At 38.7% G+C, this 17,132-nt stretch overlaps 3 protein-coding genes across 9 annotated transcripts in view; 1 reads left to right on the top strand and 2 right to left on the bottom strand.

Moving 5' to 3' along the window:
* The window catches only part of LOC135091706 (nucleolar and coiled-body phosphoprotein 1-like), a 71,385-nt gene extending 66,059 nt beyond the window's left edge, over positions 1-5,326 (bottom strand). The window contains exon 1 of the mRNA XM_063989632.1: positions 5,206-5,326. The gene's annotated coding sequence lies outside the window, so the exon portion shown is untranslated. The remainder of the gene's footprint in view (positions 1-5,205) is intronic.
* A 2,701-nt stretch (positions 5,327-8,027) lies between these two features.
* On the bottom strand, positions 8,028-16,612 carry LOC135091689 (probable alpha-ketoglutarate-dependent hypophosphite dioxygenase). Of its 6 annotated transcripts, none has more exons than XM_063989600.1 (6): positions 15,348-15,487; positions 11,586-11,782; positions 11,183-11,359; positions 10,521-10,736; positions 9,281-9,562; positions 8,028-9,122 (listed from the first exon to the last, which is right to left on the bottom strand). In XM_063989600.1, exons 2-5 carry the CDS (start codon positions 11,772-11,774, stop codon positions 9,323-9,325), a joined length of 822 nt encoding a protein of 273 aa, XP_063845670.1. In that variant the 5' UTR covers positions 11,775-11,782; positions 15,348-15,487; the 3' UTR covers positions 8,028-9,122; positions 9,281-9,322. The 6 variants fall into 6 exon arrangements, with proteins under 6 accessions (XP_063845670.1, XP_063845635.1, XP_063845643.1 ...); XM_063989565.1 differs by lacking the exon at positions 15,348-15,487 and adding an exon at positions 12,458-12,476; XM_063989573.1 differs by lacking the exon at positions 15,348-15,487 and adding an exon at positions 12,458-12,476 and having other exon boundaries at positions 8,028-8,080.
* LOC135091681 (protein FAM114A2-like) overlaps positions 16,505-17,132 on the top strand; it is a 20,382-nt gene continuing 19,754 nt past the window's right edge. Inside the window, exon 1 of one of the 2 annotated variants that reach the window (XM_063989532.1) lies at positions 16,505-16,647. The gene's annotated coding sequence lies outside the window, so the exon portion shown is untranslated. Of the gene's footprint in view, positions 16,661-17,132 lie in introns of both variants that reach the window. The other variant, XM_063989542.1, reaches the window with a different exon arrangement.

Genomic DNA, 17,132 nt, shown 5'->3' with positions numbered 1-17,132 from the left:
CTCTCTCTCTCTCTCTCTCTCTCTCTCTCTCTCTCTCTCTCTCTCTCTCTCTCTCTAAGGATTATATCGGAAGAAGTATTGTTAAAGAAAGTAAATGGAGGTTTCAAATGAAAACAGACGCACGTCTTCACAGAAAGCGGGTCGGTTTAGTTCCTGAGGTATTTAGAGCCTGCTGCCCTCGCTTGAACCTCACACCACCACCAGTCCCATCCTGTGTACGAGTAATTTACCAAGGATGTTAAACTTTGATAAAAATGACGACGGCAGTGGTGATAAGGACAATGATAAACCTTTATTTTCCAACTTAGTTTAGATGAGAATGATGATAACATGCTTTTGTTTTCTTCTTCTTTCCCTATACCCCACGCTCCGTGCACGCAAAGGATTCTCGAGAGTTGAACAGTGGCGTGCATGAGGGTGAGGGTGACGCGCGGCAGCTGTGAGGGGGAAAACCGACAAACGCCTGCTGCCACCCAGCTAACTAGATGAGCCCGGAAGACCTGAGTATTCTAAGCCTTCCTTGGCCGCGGCTGGTGCTCCCATGTGGGACGTGAGCCATTCAGCGCAGATATAAGTACAGCACTACATGGGTTTTTATGTGTTAGCATGTGAAAGCTTGATAAACTAGTCGCGAATCCAAACACAACACTAAATATATGTAATTCGTGGAACGCTTACTAAATTCACGATTAATACATTTCATATAGAATCTAAACTAACAACTATTTTTTTACCCCTTTTTAATTTTAATTGTGGTTCAAATCCAGGTCCATCTGACTTGGAAAGGAAAGCATGGCTAATCACAACAATCACAGCCACCATCGCATGCTGCACGAGAAAAGAAAATATCATCAGAACAAATCTCTAATCTTGTCACTAAATCCTACAATCTCTCTCTCTCTCTCTCTCCTCTCTCTCTCTCTCTCTCTCTCTCTCTCTCTCTCTCTCTCTCTCTCTCTCTCAGAAGGTTTGCCATTCTGAACACAATATTGGGTTTGCTCTTCACGATGAACTTCAGTAACTTTGCCTCCCAGTCTCGCATGCCTAAATTACTTGTCAACACGCCCGTGAAGAAACCAAGAAAAGGCGACAAAACTCCATCTTTCCGCCGCGATGAGATGGCGTGCAATCTGGACGTATACAAGGCCCGTGATGTTAGTGAAGGAAAAAAGCAACTGTGATGAGGCAGTTAGAAAATTAATGAGTTAATGAGCAGCCGGGCCTTGGACAACGGCTCCCCCTCCTGCCGCCCTGCCCAAGCCTCCCTTGCCCCCAACACTTCATGGCCCTGCTGCTGCTGTTGTTGTTGTTGTTGTTGTCGCTGCTGCTGCTGTTGCTACCGCGCCTAATAGAAACCATCCGCTGGAGGCTGCATCACCACCACCACCAGCACTACCTTCCACGTCATCCCCACCACCACTGTCTCCCGTTTTACCATTGCCATCACCTCCATCAACATTATTTTATTTCTCACATCACCACCACCATTACTGCTACCCTCCACGTCACCACCACCACCACCACCCCCACCACCATTACCTTACGTGCCACACAACCAATACCACTACTACCATCACCGTCACCACAAACAGCAACATCACGACACCCACCTGTATCATGCACTTACTTCAGTCACCGCCACTGCCCTCGCTGCCATCATCAACACCGCCGCCACCACCATTACCACTATATCAACATTTTTCACTGCCATACCCAGCACCCCCACAATAAGGACAGCTTGAACTGCTTTCCTAGTCACCACTGCTGCTGTCAACCATCAGCATCACCGCCACCATGCTCCTCGTGCTCTACTTGGGAACTTAATCTAAAGTCTCTACTGGAAGTCATTTCAGGCGCGTTCAATTTCCTTTGCAATTTTTTTTGTGTTACTTTTTTTCTTAACGTTCTCTCCGACACAATGTTATCTCGCAGTGCAATCATAATTAGGTGGGAAGGTTTGCATTTATTGTTTCATAAAATGCAAAGTGGTCCAATTACGTACTCTGCGAGATAAAATAAGTTTAGCAAAGTATAGCGAGGTTTAGGCGCCGGGGGGATGAAGCAACGCTATCGCCCATCATTCTGTGGTTCAAATAGATGGTATGGTTTATTTTACAGTCCACTTCCCTCCCTCTCCCCCGCCAGCAATAAAGCAGGTGGGGGATATGCGTCAGTCACATCATTAAGCCCACCAGGTGTTATGGTGACCACAGAGAAACGAGGCAGTTCATTACAAGGAATAGAACAGTAACAATTGACGTTGTAGTTCTTATGTATTACAAGCTTTTCCGTTCATGCGGTTAACCAATGCATTCAACAATAAAGGATTACAAAAAGTATGATTATTTTACGATAATCAGATCATAACAGTCTTTTCTCAGTCTTTAAATGGATATGATATCGAGCCTATGAACTTTGAAGCTTCGCCAACCAATCTTCGTATCTACCAAGGTAATCTACAGCAGCGTGGGCCAACTTTGGCAAGCACAACTGACTAACAGCACCTCTAAATCACCGAAGCAAACATGTCACATTCACAAAGTAACGCTCTGGAATAGAAGTTGCTCTCCCACACACGAAGGAAGTGTGATCGGAACTGAGACAGCAAGAGTCCGCTAGTAAATGAACTAGAACAGACAATGTGTGAGCAACTTCCACAGGATGAATGTTTCAACGAGACGGTTAAAGGAATACTGGTACATAGCAATTACCAAAGATACGTTGTGCATTAGATGTAAAGCCAAAGTGTTGAAGCAAAATTATTATCAAATTCAACGACATTTCACTGATGTGGTAATTTACGATAACTGAAAGGTATCGTAAGTGTTTGCTTGCTTCACCTCTGTTACTAGAAATATTTATGTATATACAAGAGAGACGGCCGTAACTTTCTTGAGAACGTATAGATCGTTTAAAATGCATTCTTAGATAATGAAATCAAATGACTACGTTTCAAAATTAATTTAATATGCATATGACGCGGTATAGAAAAAAAAAATCGCTCAACAAAATTTTACCGTATTCATTATAAAAAACATGCTGCGTGTAAAATTATTTCTCTCTTTCTTCTTCTTCTTCTTTTTTCTCCTTCTTTAATGTAATACTGTACATAAGGGCCACATTTCTATATTAAGTAACGTAAGCACACATGAATAAACAACTAATCACTTACTGCAAAGACTACGAAAAAATGAAACGCATATATTTATTCAACGAGCCGAAGTAGAAAGCATGGCAAGGAATATTTGTGGGCACGTTTGTATCAGTACATAGTGAAGCAGCAGAGTGTGAAGGCGATGTTTACGTACACGCTTAAGGGGATCTGAGGGTGCCGCTGTGTTCCGCCAAGGTCACGACAGCACCTGAGGAAGTCCCACAGCACCCTTGTCACCCCGCCCAACTCTGGAGCGAGTCATCAGTGCCGCTTGGATGTTTTCTTTTTATATATAGTTTTTTTTCTTTTTATCCTCCCGAGCTCATTTAAGAATTGGCAGTATGCACTTAATTTAGACACTTTATCATGCAATTCCGAGCAGGTAAGTAATTAGAGATATAATGAAGCTTTTTTTTTTTTTACGTTCGGGTTAAAATATTATGACACGCTGAAAATATTTATGCATCGAGACTGCAGAATACTAGATATTAATATAATAATAATAATAATAATAATAATAATAATAATAATAATAATAATAATAATAATAATAATGATGATGATGATGATGATGATGATGATGATAATAATAATAATAATAATAGTAATAATAATAATAATGATAATAATAATAATAATAATAATAATAATAATAATAATAATAATAAAGTGCACTGGATGATCCTGGTTCAAATATAGGTATGCGTGCTGTTTCTCCGTAGCACAAACTTTTTTTTCTTTTTTCAGCGAACGCGCCCGTGTGTGTGTGTGTGTGTGTGTGTGTGTGTGTGTGTGTGTGTGTGTGTGTGTGTGTGTGTGTGTGTGTGTGTGTGTGTGTGTGTGTGTGTGTGTGTGTGTGTGTGTGAGTGCAAACTGATGAAAAACCGTTCATCCGCCTCCGAAAAAAAAGAGGTAATAATACTGTCATCCCTTCAGGGTTCCTCCATAATTTTTCCCATCGAGGGAGGGAGAGGGGGATAGGGTTGGGGAGCTGAATTATCAATTATCACTCGTGACCCCCCACACGCTGGAGGCTGCCTCGCTGTAGGGAGAGAGAGAGAGAGAGAGAGAGAGAGAGAGAGAGAGAGAGAGAGAGAGAGAGAGAGAGAGAGAGAGAGAGAGAGAGAGAGAGAGAATATACCTTGCGCTGGCCTTTCGCTTCAGTGGGCCGATGACGAATGATCTTAGCCTTTGAAGCGCCGTTATATAAATAGTGACGCGTTAGCTATACATAAACTCTCTCTCCCCTCTCTCTCTCTCTCTCTCTCTCTCTCTCTCTCTCTCTCTCTCTCTCTGTTATTTATAATTTTCATAGCCACCATATTATTACTAGCATCATTATTATATTTTCGTTCTACTCGTCATTCCCATCGTGAAAGGGACGCCACAACAAAGCAGGGTGTGTGTGGACTGAGGACTGTAACGATGGGGGTAACACGTGCCACCAATCAGCGGGCACAAGCAACAAGGGCCACATGGAGAGGTCAGCCAGCCACTCACAGTCCGCCTGGCTGGTGCTGCACATACAAGTGGCTGAGGCGGCTTGGCTGGCTGGGCACCACCTGCATCAGCACGGTGGACCTCGCACTGCTTAGCGACGGTCAGAAGAAAAAAATATATCATACAATAAAAAAAAAAAAATCCTTATTATCAAACCTCCTAGAATATTAATTTACTGAACACCGGTCCCGCCTTACATGTACCGGGGAGCAGTGCTGACCGGGCGGGTAACAATCCACTTCCCCCGTCTTTTACCCCCCCTCCTCCAGCAGGGTCAACGGCCATGCTTTGCCTAACAGTAAAAGGTGTTGTTTTGTCTTTACATATCCCTGAACTTATAACCGTCCATAAGTAGTTTGCCACACATATGTGAAAGCTTTAAAAAAAAAACATTTCTTTTGTAATTAAATTACTACGGGACCTTTACTGGCAGCTAACCTACGTCACAGCGCCGTAGGCGAATACTGTTCATTCTACCCTTCCAACAAAAAAAATTATTCATGTCATAGGGATTCAGACATGATAAGGGACCACAAGAAATGTGTACTTACAAGAGCCATCGTGATGGTCTTGCGCTATGCCTTTAGTACGTGAAAGCAGGACAGCGGAGACCGCAGAGTTGTGGCGCCGGCAGCGGCTGAGGGTACACTGTCGCTTCCATTGATCTGCTGCCATCACGCGTCTCAGAAAACGGGATCTCGCGTTAGGGCGAACGCGTCGCGCTAAGCTACACATCGGCCGTCCTCCCTCCACCTGTTTGGCCATGCAGGCCAATTATTGTGTTGCATGTCTTAAATGCGGTTTCCCAGAAGGATGGGTGACTTAGTTAATATTATGGATGTGAACCAGGAGACTTTGATGATAAACATTTGTGCTTCATCCGAAGTTACGGAATTCTACATGAGCAACAAGCTTGGATAAAAGTGGCAATCGAAGCAGCAGAAGCAGCAGCAGCAGCGGTCTGCAGCATTAGCCAACACAGTATCATTGTGCTTCAGTTTCAATCACAGATAATGTAGATATTATCCCACTTCAAACTATTATCAAAACTTTTTGTGTTGCTTCAAAATTATAGTTACGTAATATGTTACACTCTTTATACACATCTAGATAACACACTCAATTTTAGATGCACCATATAGGTTATACCAATCTAACAAAGAATGCCTAATACTAAACAATCCTTAATGTTGAAAATTGTAAGGTTAATTGCAATTTGTCCATGGAACCTTTATATATTAGAAGATAATATGGATGAAGCAACAAAAGTGAATGAGTGAGAGAAAAATATTTACGACAAGAGGAAATTTTGGTGTCCAATTATTACATAAATTTGAATGGCAGGTGTATGACATGTGTGTGTGTGTGTGTGTGTGTGTGGATGGGGGGGGAATGGTGGATGCAATTCCATATGCCAGAGCACAACAGTCCAATATACCCCAATGTATGACTGTATCTCAAACTTGCTTATCTGATTCACACATACATGTTTTTTTTTTTATCACAAACAAGGAAAAAATATAAATGAGTGTATAAATATGCTAGTTTTACAATGCAAGTAAAATACTGAGAAATATTGTGGAGAGAGAGAGAGAGAGAGGAGAGAGAGAGAGAGAGAGAGAGAGAGAGAGAGAGAGAGGTGGTTAATGAAATATCTAGATAAAAATAAGTAAATAAAAATCTTTGTGTTTACTTACCACATGAGAATAGCTGAAAGAAAAAATAAATAAATAAAAAATAAAAACTTTAGCAGTGCCAGCTGTAACTAAAACACGTCACACCACAACACATGAAACTGAAGAGATAAAATGTGACTCTCCAGGACTGGATTAATTCACAACATGCAAGGCACATTCCTACGTGAAAATGACAAAAATAATCAAATAAGTGTATAAATAAATAAATCCATCAACCAACTATATCATGAATGTGGCTACAGGATGTAACACACGGGAGGGAGAGAAAAATGATGCCTGGACTGCTGCCATACAATGTTAGAAAAATGCAAAGTTATCCAAGCAATAACATATGTACATCTACAACTCTTGCACAATTACACTCTTAACCTTGAAGTGGCAAGCAGTGTGACCTTGAGCAAGCCATCAGTTGCTATATCGGTAAAGCTAAAATGTTCCTAAGATTGCATCATAGTTCTGTTGTGTGTTCCTCCATCCTGTTCATGAATTCTTGTGTATTGTCAAAATGTTGCTGGCAAGGTGGTATTGCTAGTGCTATGCCAATATAGTATAAGAAACATGACTATGAAATCATACTGATAGCACACATGGAGGTGTAATCTACTATAAGTGAACAACACAACATCCACAACTTATGATATATCATGAACAGTGTGAGTAAACCTTATCTCATTACAAGTTCCACTACAGCTTCCATCTCCACATCTTGTCCCAGAAGTGAAGCTTTGTGCCTCAACAATTAGCCAAAAGTTCCTCTGCAGTATTGGTATGACATGACCTGAAGTCAACACAACAAAGCAAACTGAAAGCTAGTTTAGCACACCTAAATTTCTTTCATGTTATTTATTGATTGATTTATATTTATTTTATTCATCTATTTTATCAATTTTATCTATTTATTCATATTTGCATATTAATTTATTTTCATTTGTATCTATTTCATTTTAATTATTTCTATTTTTTCTATTTTCATTTCTTTTTATTTATTCATTTTTTATCTTTTCCCCTGAGGATAAAAACATATATAATCCTTCACCTCTCTCTAAAAACTTGTATAACCTATTTCTCTTTGGATTTTCTGAAGCAATGTAACCATAACTACTGTACCATCTAAGACATCTTATTGTTATTTTGCTCTCTCATGTATTGAAAAAATATCACTATGCATTGTTCACATGATTTCAAGCTCATTTATTATATTAATGAGCTTTAGTGATTCCATTGCCTTTCCTCACTTTAATTTTTTTTCTGAATTATTAACAACCAAATGTCATTTCTTACAATCTTCATGATCTTGAAACAGTCTACATATATCTAGCAAAAAATTACACTTCTCATCAAGCTTAGACACTCATTGCTCCTTTACCATCCCTCATTTCTTTACACATCTCTGCCAGGTCATTTACATTTTAATGTTATACATCCTCACACAATTTCTCAGCAACTAGTTCATCATGCATCCTGAGCATTGAAGCAATTATGACCTTTAATCCTGCCATCTTTTCATACTTGATGTTTGGCAGCTGGAAACTCAAAAAATCTGGATGTCAGGTAGCAACTGTATCTTTTATTTCCTAACCATCACTTACCTTCATCTGGCTGATACCCATATGTTTCATTAAACTTCAGAGTTTCAATGATAAGCAAAGGTAAGTACATATTTCACAGATGTGTACTTTGAAAATTACATTTTTATTTTTATTTGAACAAGTACTAGTTGTACTCAAGTCTGCAAAAAAAAAAAAAATAATAATAATAATAATATATCAAACAATCTGATATTCTTGTGTTCTTTAAAGTAATATATCTAATATATTACTGATACAAATGTTAAAAACTTATTTCTTATGTGGGAACTGACTGCGTTTAGATATCAACTGCATCTATTCTGGTGAGTGTCTACTTCCTAATAAGATATACTTAATTGCTATATTACTGCAGACTTTAAAAAGCATTATGACAAAATCAGAAAAATGAAATTACCTCATCATGGCAGTTAGGAAACTGTAAGTGGCAATTAAGAAAGATTATGAGGTGTTGGGACATTTTATATGGCACTATTAAAACTGCATGATAATAAAATTGCAAGTTAGATAAAAAAAAGAAATAATAATAAATATAAATATAATAAAAATATCAATGGCAACAATGGCAGTAATAACAACAAAATATGTCATGTAAGGAACATTTTTTTTTTCACCTTTGTACTAATTATTAATACTAAATTCCACCTTTAGTGGTACATGCAATGTGTAGCACTTATACAAGTGTTAGTAGCTAAAGTGTTTACCAGTAGCATATTTTGTGAACCTGCCTCCCAGAACAGACTAAGGAAGGGGTCAAGACTCCAAAAAGGGATTCAACAACTGCACTGATTGTCTGTGTGTATAAGTGTTTGTTAGAAAATATGCAGATAATACATGAATATCCTTAACAACCTTAAAAAAACGTAGGTGAAAGAATGCAATGCAATTTTATAAATGGCCACAGCTTATATTGAAAATACAACTATAATTTTATCTTCACTAATGAAAAATGTTAAACAGAACTTAAGTGGGGCTTTTCTGTGTCTATATTTTACAATTTTTTGTAAACTTATTTATCACAACTAAATTACAAAGGTGAAAACTCTGCCAAATATAAATATCTTTTATTAGAATACATAACTTAATTTCCAGTTCCTTAATTATAGAAAGAGGCATTTCATATAAATTTGTATTGCCAAATTGATTGAAATATTTAGCTTGTTTATGATAAATTACCAGCCATACCTGGAATACAAATAGGACATCATTCTTTCAGAATACTTGTTTTAAAAACCCCAGTCAGTAAAATACCAAAAATACCAACAAACCAAATCAATAAACTCTGAATCAACAACAAAATAAGATTAAACAGTTCTACCTAAACAGCTAAAAACTGTACTTACAAACGATATCTAATAAAGCTCCAAGTAGACTCCTTGCAGGGATCACATTCCACTCTGTGCTGCTATCTGCTCCTCCATGAACTTCCGGTGTCTCTTCTTGATGTCAGCTTCCCTGGTGAAGCACCGGCCTCGCAGCACCATCCCCTGGCAATCTGACAGGTGCATCATGGCCAGAGGCACATCCTCACCTGACATCAACTGTATCAGGTGCATACGACGGACACGATCAGAGGAGGTGTTGTAGTAGGAGCCATGGATCAGGAGGTATGAAAAGACCACAATCTGGAAAACAAGAGTTGGTTTAAGCAGACTGGGGGTAGGTGGCTTACTTTTTCTTTATTTGATATGTATCAGCTTTCTTGCTTCTTTAATTTGGTTCATTTACTGATTCTATCTTGCTAAATATTTTTTTTTAAGGTTACTACACCACCTCTAATGTTATAAAGTCTAAAATAGTTTTCATGAGTCCACTGAATACTGTGGAACACAGTGTTGAAATAACCAAGAAAGAAAGGGATAGCAAAGTAAGAGGTGTGAGAAATAAGAATAATGGACAGTGTAAAATTGGAATGCAAGGACAGGAGCAATGATCAGGAGATTGAATAAAGGTGTTGACAGAAAAATGTTACAGGAAACTCAAGAGAGGAAAGATGGAATACTCTGAGAAGCTGATGAATGAGGATTTCATCAAGAAATGATAGTAATGTGTATAGGTATGAGTGTTCCTCTCTTATCTCTCTACATACAAACATAGCAAGCCAACATTTCCAATGAAAATGATAGCCTAAATAAATACTTTCTTGCTTTCATTTTCATTACACTTCTCATTTATCTTACATTCACTTTATAACTCACCATTTCTGTTTATAAGGGAAAGCAATTTCTGTTCATATGCAAAATACTTTGTTGCTCTCTTGGTTCTGTGCAAGACACTTATGTAAAAGATGCAGCAAATCACAATTATGAAAATTCATATCTATAAATCAAGTGGATAGAAAATAGCTGAAAAAGGTATAGTAAATTGTCAGTAAGAAAAATACTTAAGCAGCTCACAGGTCAATCAAAATATGAGTTTTCTCTTGCATAACAGCATTGGGATGATAATTTTTTTTTTACTTTCTATTCATATATATATATATATATATATATATATATATATATATATATATATATATATATATATATATATATATATATATATATATATATTAGCAAAGACAAAAAGGACATATGAACTAACCTGTCCCTTCTTCAAGGTTAGAGGAGTGGCCTTCTCAATTGGAAACTTTTCCTGGTTCAGGTAGTGATAGCTTGTAACATTGCTGACATCCTCCTGCGGACCCAGCTTGTGGGAACCAGGGTACACACACAGCCCACCGTTGCCAGGATCAGAGGCATCCAGGCTTATAAAGACTGCTATCATGGAATCATTCTTGAAGGGGAAGTAGTGGTAGTCCTGTTAAACAAAAACAAAAACAAAAAAAAAAACAAAAAAAAAAACAAAAAAATCAATCATGAATTCCCCAATAAGTATATAAAAACTTAACTACAATGTTGACATGCCCATCAAAAATCAACCTTTACTGGAATATATTCTCCAGGCTCTTTTGTGCCTACCTTCATAGATGCCCTATTCCTTACAAAAAGGCCTTCCATCAACATTATAAACCCATGCACTTGATCAACATAACTAAACCTCCCAAGACCCTCCAGCTCATCCTTGAAATGGCAGTTTTGAATGAGTCTAAGAGACTACTATTCCAAAGGACTATATTAAGCAAATATTTTTGTTGTTTACACAACCCTTTTCATCTTTATCCATATGAACCAAATTATACATTATAAATGCATGTTAGGAAAGCAGTGAGTGAGAGAAGAGAGATAAGTCAGTGTTTTCAGCACCTGATGCATGGGGAAAGGAGAGCCAGTGTTTGGGGGCTTTGAGTGGGCCTTGGTGTGGTGGAGGAGGATGTTGGGCGTCTCCATGATATCCTCACAGGCATCCAGCAACTTCTCATTCAACAGAAGGCGTGTGAATGCAGCAGAATACATCTGAAGTCCATGAATGGACTGCACTTCCTGATGAAAGGACACATCACATATTATATTTGGTATCCATACAGAATAAATAATCTTGTGTATTAAAATAATTTCTTTGGTTAAATCTCAAGCTAATCTAAATTATCAATGCAAAAAAAAATAAAATAAAAATAAATAAATAAATAAATAAATAGATAAATAAATAAATAAATAATTAATTCATTAATTAAGAAGTTAATCAAAATCACAACAGCAAAATAATCACATTCTTCTTCTCCTCGTCTGTTTTCCAGTTGCCTTGCCATGTAGCTTCTAAGTTTGCTCCATCCTTTGCTTGAAAGATTTGGTCAAAGTCTTCACTCAGTTCCGATTTTTCTTCATCAGTAAGAATGTCCAATACAACATAGCCATTATCATCATAGAACTTTTTTTGCTCCGTAGTTAAAAACTTCATGATTTTATCTGCAAAGATATTAAATATATTAAAAATGTTATATTCCATTTCAATTTACATCAGAATGCAACATTACAATAGCAATTTACCTAGGCACCTACTGTGTGGCGGAACATTTTCAAATTGGTGTACATAAATGGCATAAATTTCATTGATGTGTCCCCGTACTAAATAATTTACTGCCACTTATATTACCTGAAGCTCACATTTCCACTACAGACATGTCATTAACTCATTAGCCCTGTGTAGGTGGTGTGACACAGACCTCCAACATACTCTTATGCCAGAATTCCATGGTTCTAAACCTTGGTCACATTTGAACTTGCTTCTAGAAAACAACCAATGTCTTATGCTTGTATCATATCATAATGCAAACATTTATCACAACTTCATCATAAAAATTACATGACCAGCAGAAACTCAGACAATTAATATACAGAGAGAGAGAGAGAGAGAGAGAGAGAGAGAGAGAGAGAGAGAGAGAGAGAGAGAGAGAGAGAGAGAGAGAGAGAGAGAGAGAGAGAGAGAGAGAGAGAGAGAGAGAGAGAGAGAGAGAGAGAGAGAGAGAGAGAGAGAGAGAGAGAGAGAGAGAGAGAGAGAGAGAGAGAGAGAGCGTTCAGCTTTTCAGCACTACATTCTTGACAAGAATCAACACATTTACATTAATTTACAAATAATCTTACCCATAACAGCTCCTCATGGAGCAACTAAATTATGCACACATGGTGATGAATCCTCACTGTACAACATCAAAAACCCCCACACATGTGTGGTGGTTTTTTATCTGTCTTGCTGCATTTCAAATTCTAAGTCCATGCCATTGAGGCTCACTTGGAGGGATACAGTGTAATGTGTGTGTTAGTATATTGGTTTCCAATATTGAATGGTGCATGCCCTTCATATGTCTTTTGTTCAATCAATGAGAGCTCTTATTAATTATGTATTAAAACGTCATTAAACATCATTTACTTCCAGTTAATACATCAATTATTTTCAGCCAATCACCACATATATACATGACAGCCATATAAGTAAACCTGCTAGTTTACTCAGTGTCACAATGGCAGTCAAGTGCAGTGGATACAAATCTAAATACTGGGATTTTATCATGCATTTCCATAAGCAAGACAACTTGGGTGTACATTTCTTATGATTGCACAGCACTTTGCTGAAATCAATCTTGTGTTAAGCAATTGGTGGCACTAGTACCCTTTGAGGATGGGAAAGAGGAGGTCAACCAACCACGTCTTTTCATAGACATCCAACCCTTCAGGAAGTAAATATTTCACACAGGGAAGCCACAGAACGCTTGACTTCTGATCTTTCTAAAATTTCTGATTGGGGCAGGGCAAACTTTGTATTGTTCAATGCCTCAAAAACTCAATTCCTCTGTCTATCAACTCGACACAACCTTCCAGACAACTATCCCCTCTTCTTCAATGACACTCAACTGTCCCCCTCTTCTACACTGAGCATCCTCAGTCTGTTCTTTACTTATAATCTGAACTGGAAACTTCACATCTCATCTCTAGCTAAAACAGCTTCTATGAAGTTAGGCGTTCTGAGACGTCTCCGCCAGTTTTTCTCACCCCCACAGCTGCTATCTCTGTACAAGAGCGTTATCCGTCCATGTAAGGAGTATGCTTCACATATCTGGGGGGGTTCCACTCATACTGCTCTTCTAGACAGGGTGGAATCAAAAGCTTTTCATCTCATCAACTCCTCTCCTCTAACTGACTGTCTTCAGCCTCTCTCTCACTGCCGCAATGTTGCATCTCTAGCTGTCTTCTACCGCTATTTTCATGCTAACTGCTCTTCTGATCTTGCTAACTGCATGCCTCCCCTCCTCCCACAGCCTCGTTGCACAAGACTTTCTTCTTTCTCTCACCCCCATTCTGTCCACCTCTCTAACGCAAGAGTTAACCAGTATTCTCGATCATTCATCCCTTTCTCTGGTAAACTCTGGAACTCCTTGCCTGCTTCTGTATTTCCACTTCCTATGACTTGAATTCCTTCAAGAGGGAGGTTTCAAGACACTTATTCATCAATTTTTGACCACTGCTTTGACCCTTTTTTATGGGACTGGCATCTCAGTGGGCATTTTATTTATTGGATTTCTGTTGCCCTTGGTCAGTGTCCTTCCTACATAAAAAAAAAAAAAAACACACCCTGGACCTTCCACATCCTATTAAGGTATACATTTAGGTCTGGTTAGGTTCGGTTAGTGTCCTTAAAGGGGCAGTTCGGGGGGTGGCAAATGCCCCATTATATACAGTTACGTTAGATTAGGTTAATGTCCTTAAAGGGGAGCCCAGGAGGGGTGAAGGCCCTCCAAGTTAGGTTAGGTTAGGGTAGCGTCCTTAATAAGGATCCAAAGGGGCAAAACCAACCCAGTTAGGTTAGGTAATGTTAGGTTAGATTAGTGTCCTTAAGAGGGGTCCTGTCAAGTTAGGTTAGAGTGGAAATTTCCCCATTTTTCAAAATATGGCATCTCATCTTCAGACTTTTTCATGAATTTCCAACTTTGGCTTAATTTGGCTTTCCCCTAAAACCCACTTTTCCATCCTTATGGATAGAGAAGGAGAAAAAGAAAATAGGATGTACCATATTAAACTTCAATTTTACCAGTTAGGATAGCGTAGTGGGAGGTATGGGAGCCAGAGCCCCCTGTCAGAAGGTGTGGGGCACAGCCCTAGATTACCAAGGTTAGTAATTTCAAAAGGGTAAGACAGCGTAGCGGAGATATTGGGGAAGGCAGATATTCTGTTTCTTGACTTTTTTGGGGAGATTTTTTCCAAATGCGGTGTTTTCCTCCTTAGATTTTTAAAATTTCCCAAATTTGGCTTCCCACACCCTTCAACCCCGCTTTCCCATCAGACCCCCAACACTGTTGGGGAATGGGAGACGAAAATAATACTATAAAAAAAAAAAAAATAAAAAAAAAAAAAAAAAAAAAAGGAAACGGAGCCGCGTGACAATATTTTTCAGAAATGTCTCCAGTACCAGCATTTATTATTAATGCAATCAGATAATAAAATTTAATACTGTCTTGTTGGTATGAGATACGCTACACAGAACCAAAGCGACAAGCTGACAACAAAAGAATAACAACACATCTCCCATACAAATGGAAGAAAAATATGGCATTATTCGGTAAACCGCTCCCTTAGTGGCTCGAGGACTGCTACGGGCATAGCTGCCAGCCACGAGTTTCGGGGTTTCGGATTAATTTGAAGTGCCCTTAACTCTTTGATCTTAGAAGATTGTTACTTGGCGGTTAAAAGACTTCCGTGGTAGTCAAGAGCTTGTACACATCAGTAAAACCATTTTAGTAATTTTGTGAATGTCCCTCCTACCTTAGGGGGAAAGTTAAATAAATAAATAAATATACGATTTTAACCCAAAAGATAGTTGATTATTTTAAGATTTGTAGAATTTAATTATTTAAAAATCATCTTAAAATTAACAAAATGTAATTTATTAAAAATGTATCAAGTACCCATTTTGTCTAAAAAAAAAAAAAAAAGTTAGGAAAATATTGCCACAAGAAATCTTTAACACTACAATACTCACTACAATACGACTCGCTGAAATATCAAATGGGGGGACTACTAAATCCATGTCACTGCTCGGGAAGGTACAAATGGACTCTGGTTGAAACAAGCACGGCTGAACGCCCGGCTGACGTGATGTGTGTGATTTGTTTGCTGGAGGGAGACAAAATTAGAAATACCCCACACTAGCATAAAGATGTTACTGAGCTACCAAGCAATTACCTTTGAAACCAGCGTCCTTTCCCGTATCCTCGACCGTGAACTGACTGTTTCTCGTATCTGCTGTTAGTCTGTTACTAAGCCATTTACTCAAGGTTATTGTGCTGCTGACGTAGCATGAGATTGTTTGTCCAATGTAGGCGTGACATCATTTTTTTTTTTTTATCAGCCACAAGGACACTAATCTAGTTACCCACAGCCTCTTCAAACCTACGGCATGACCCCCTCCCCCTCGCCGTGAATGGCAAGGTGATGCCAGGTAGCGCCGGTAGCCCCTGCTGGTGGTTCACGAAGGTCTGAGTAAATAATCGTATGTTGTAATCTAGTCTCTCCGAGGAAGCAGAGTTTGTCAAGCTATGATACTGGCAAAAGTGTAGTATGATTCTGCTTCAGCTTAACCTTTACGATTAAATATATAAGTAAATGAATAAATCAATCATTCCTTTAAATTTATTGTGTGTCATATGTTACATGTTATAACTGGGGTCGATTTTGCAGCTGAGTAGAACACACGCACACTGTAGAAAGGGAGATTATACTAGTATTTGGCTGTTGTCTGGTTGTCATTTATTAATACACTGTCATTACCATAGCTGTTGAATGAGGCTTGTGCGTGGCTGCAGTTTGCTGGGCTGAAACCTGTCCGGTCTACCCGTGTGCTTGAGTGCTTGTTCGGTGGTGTCGCACCTTTCTCTAGGACCACGGTCACTCCTCTTTTTTTGTTTTTCTCCACGAACTTCATAACAAAAAAATACATGTAATTTGAAATATAACTATTACGCTACATAAGTGAGATTCTATATATTTTTTTTTTACCATGTACTCAAATAACATACCTAGAACATTCTCTCTATACAAAGTTAGCGCTAGTTAGTGGTAAATACAGCGATATAGAGCAGTCTGTCAAATATTGTTGCTGTCAAAAGCTCCCCGTTGCAAACACAAAACTCTTACGGTCTTACCCAAACACTGGGAGTGGGAGTGACGTGGGTGACGTGTGCTGCTCAGCTGGGGAAAGCTGTAACTCTTACCAGGCTTGAGTCACACTCCTAAGACGCAATACACATTTCGTTTCAGAGAGGAGGCCCTGCTACCACACTGTGAGTTTTGATGGTCAGTGTGTGAAGTGACATCATGGTGACCTTTGTTTCCAGGGAAGCTTTCAGCACCAGAATGAAAGTTGTGAGCCATCATCCGCTGCTGTCATCCCACGTTCTTTTTTTTTTTTTCTTTTTTCTTTTCTCTTCTCTTAGTATGTGTCGGGAACCACATCCGTCTCATACTGATGGATGAAACTTTTATGTGTGTGTGTGTGTGTGTGTGTGTGTGTGTGTGTGTGTGTGTTAGATTAAAATGTGTTTTGAATTAATGTTATTCTTTCTGCAATCATTTATTTTATTCCTTCATCCAAAGCCAAAAGCAGCAATTTCAGGTGGAAAAGAAAGCCGAACCAAACCTAACCTGTGTTGTAACCCTGCAGGGCTAACCTCAATACCCAGCAGGGCAACTAGTCCCTGTATGGCATCTAACCCTGTGCAGCCACTAACCTACTAGGGATCTTGCCAATCCAGATATGTCTTCCTTG

The sequence above is a fragment of the Scylla paramamosain genome, chromosome 3, assembly GCF_035594125.1.
Source record: "Scylla paramamosain isolate STU-SP2022 chromosome 3, ASM3559412v1, whole genome shotgun sequence".
NCBI classification, from domain to species: Eukaryota; Metazoa; Arthropoda; class Malacostraca; order Decapoda; family Portunidae; genus Scylla; species Scylla paramamosain.
The sequence above is the reverse complement of the archived record's forward strand: the minus strand, read 5'-3'. Positions and strand labels throughout refer to the sequence as shown.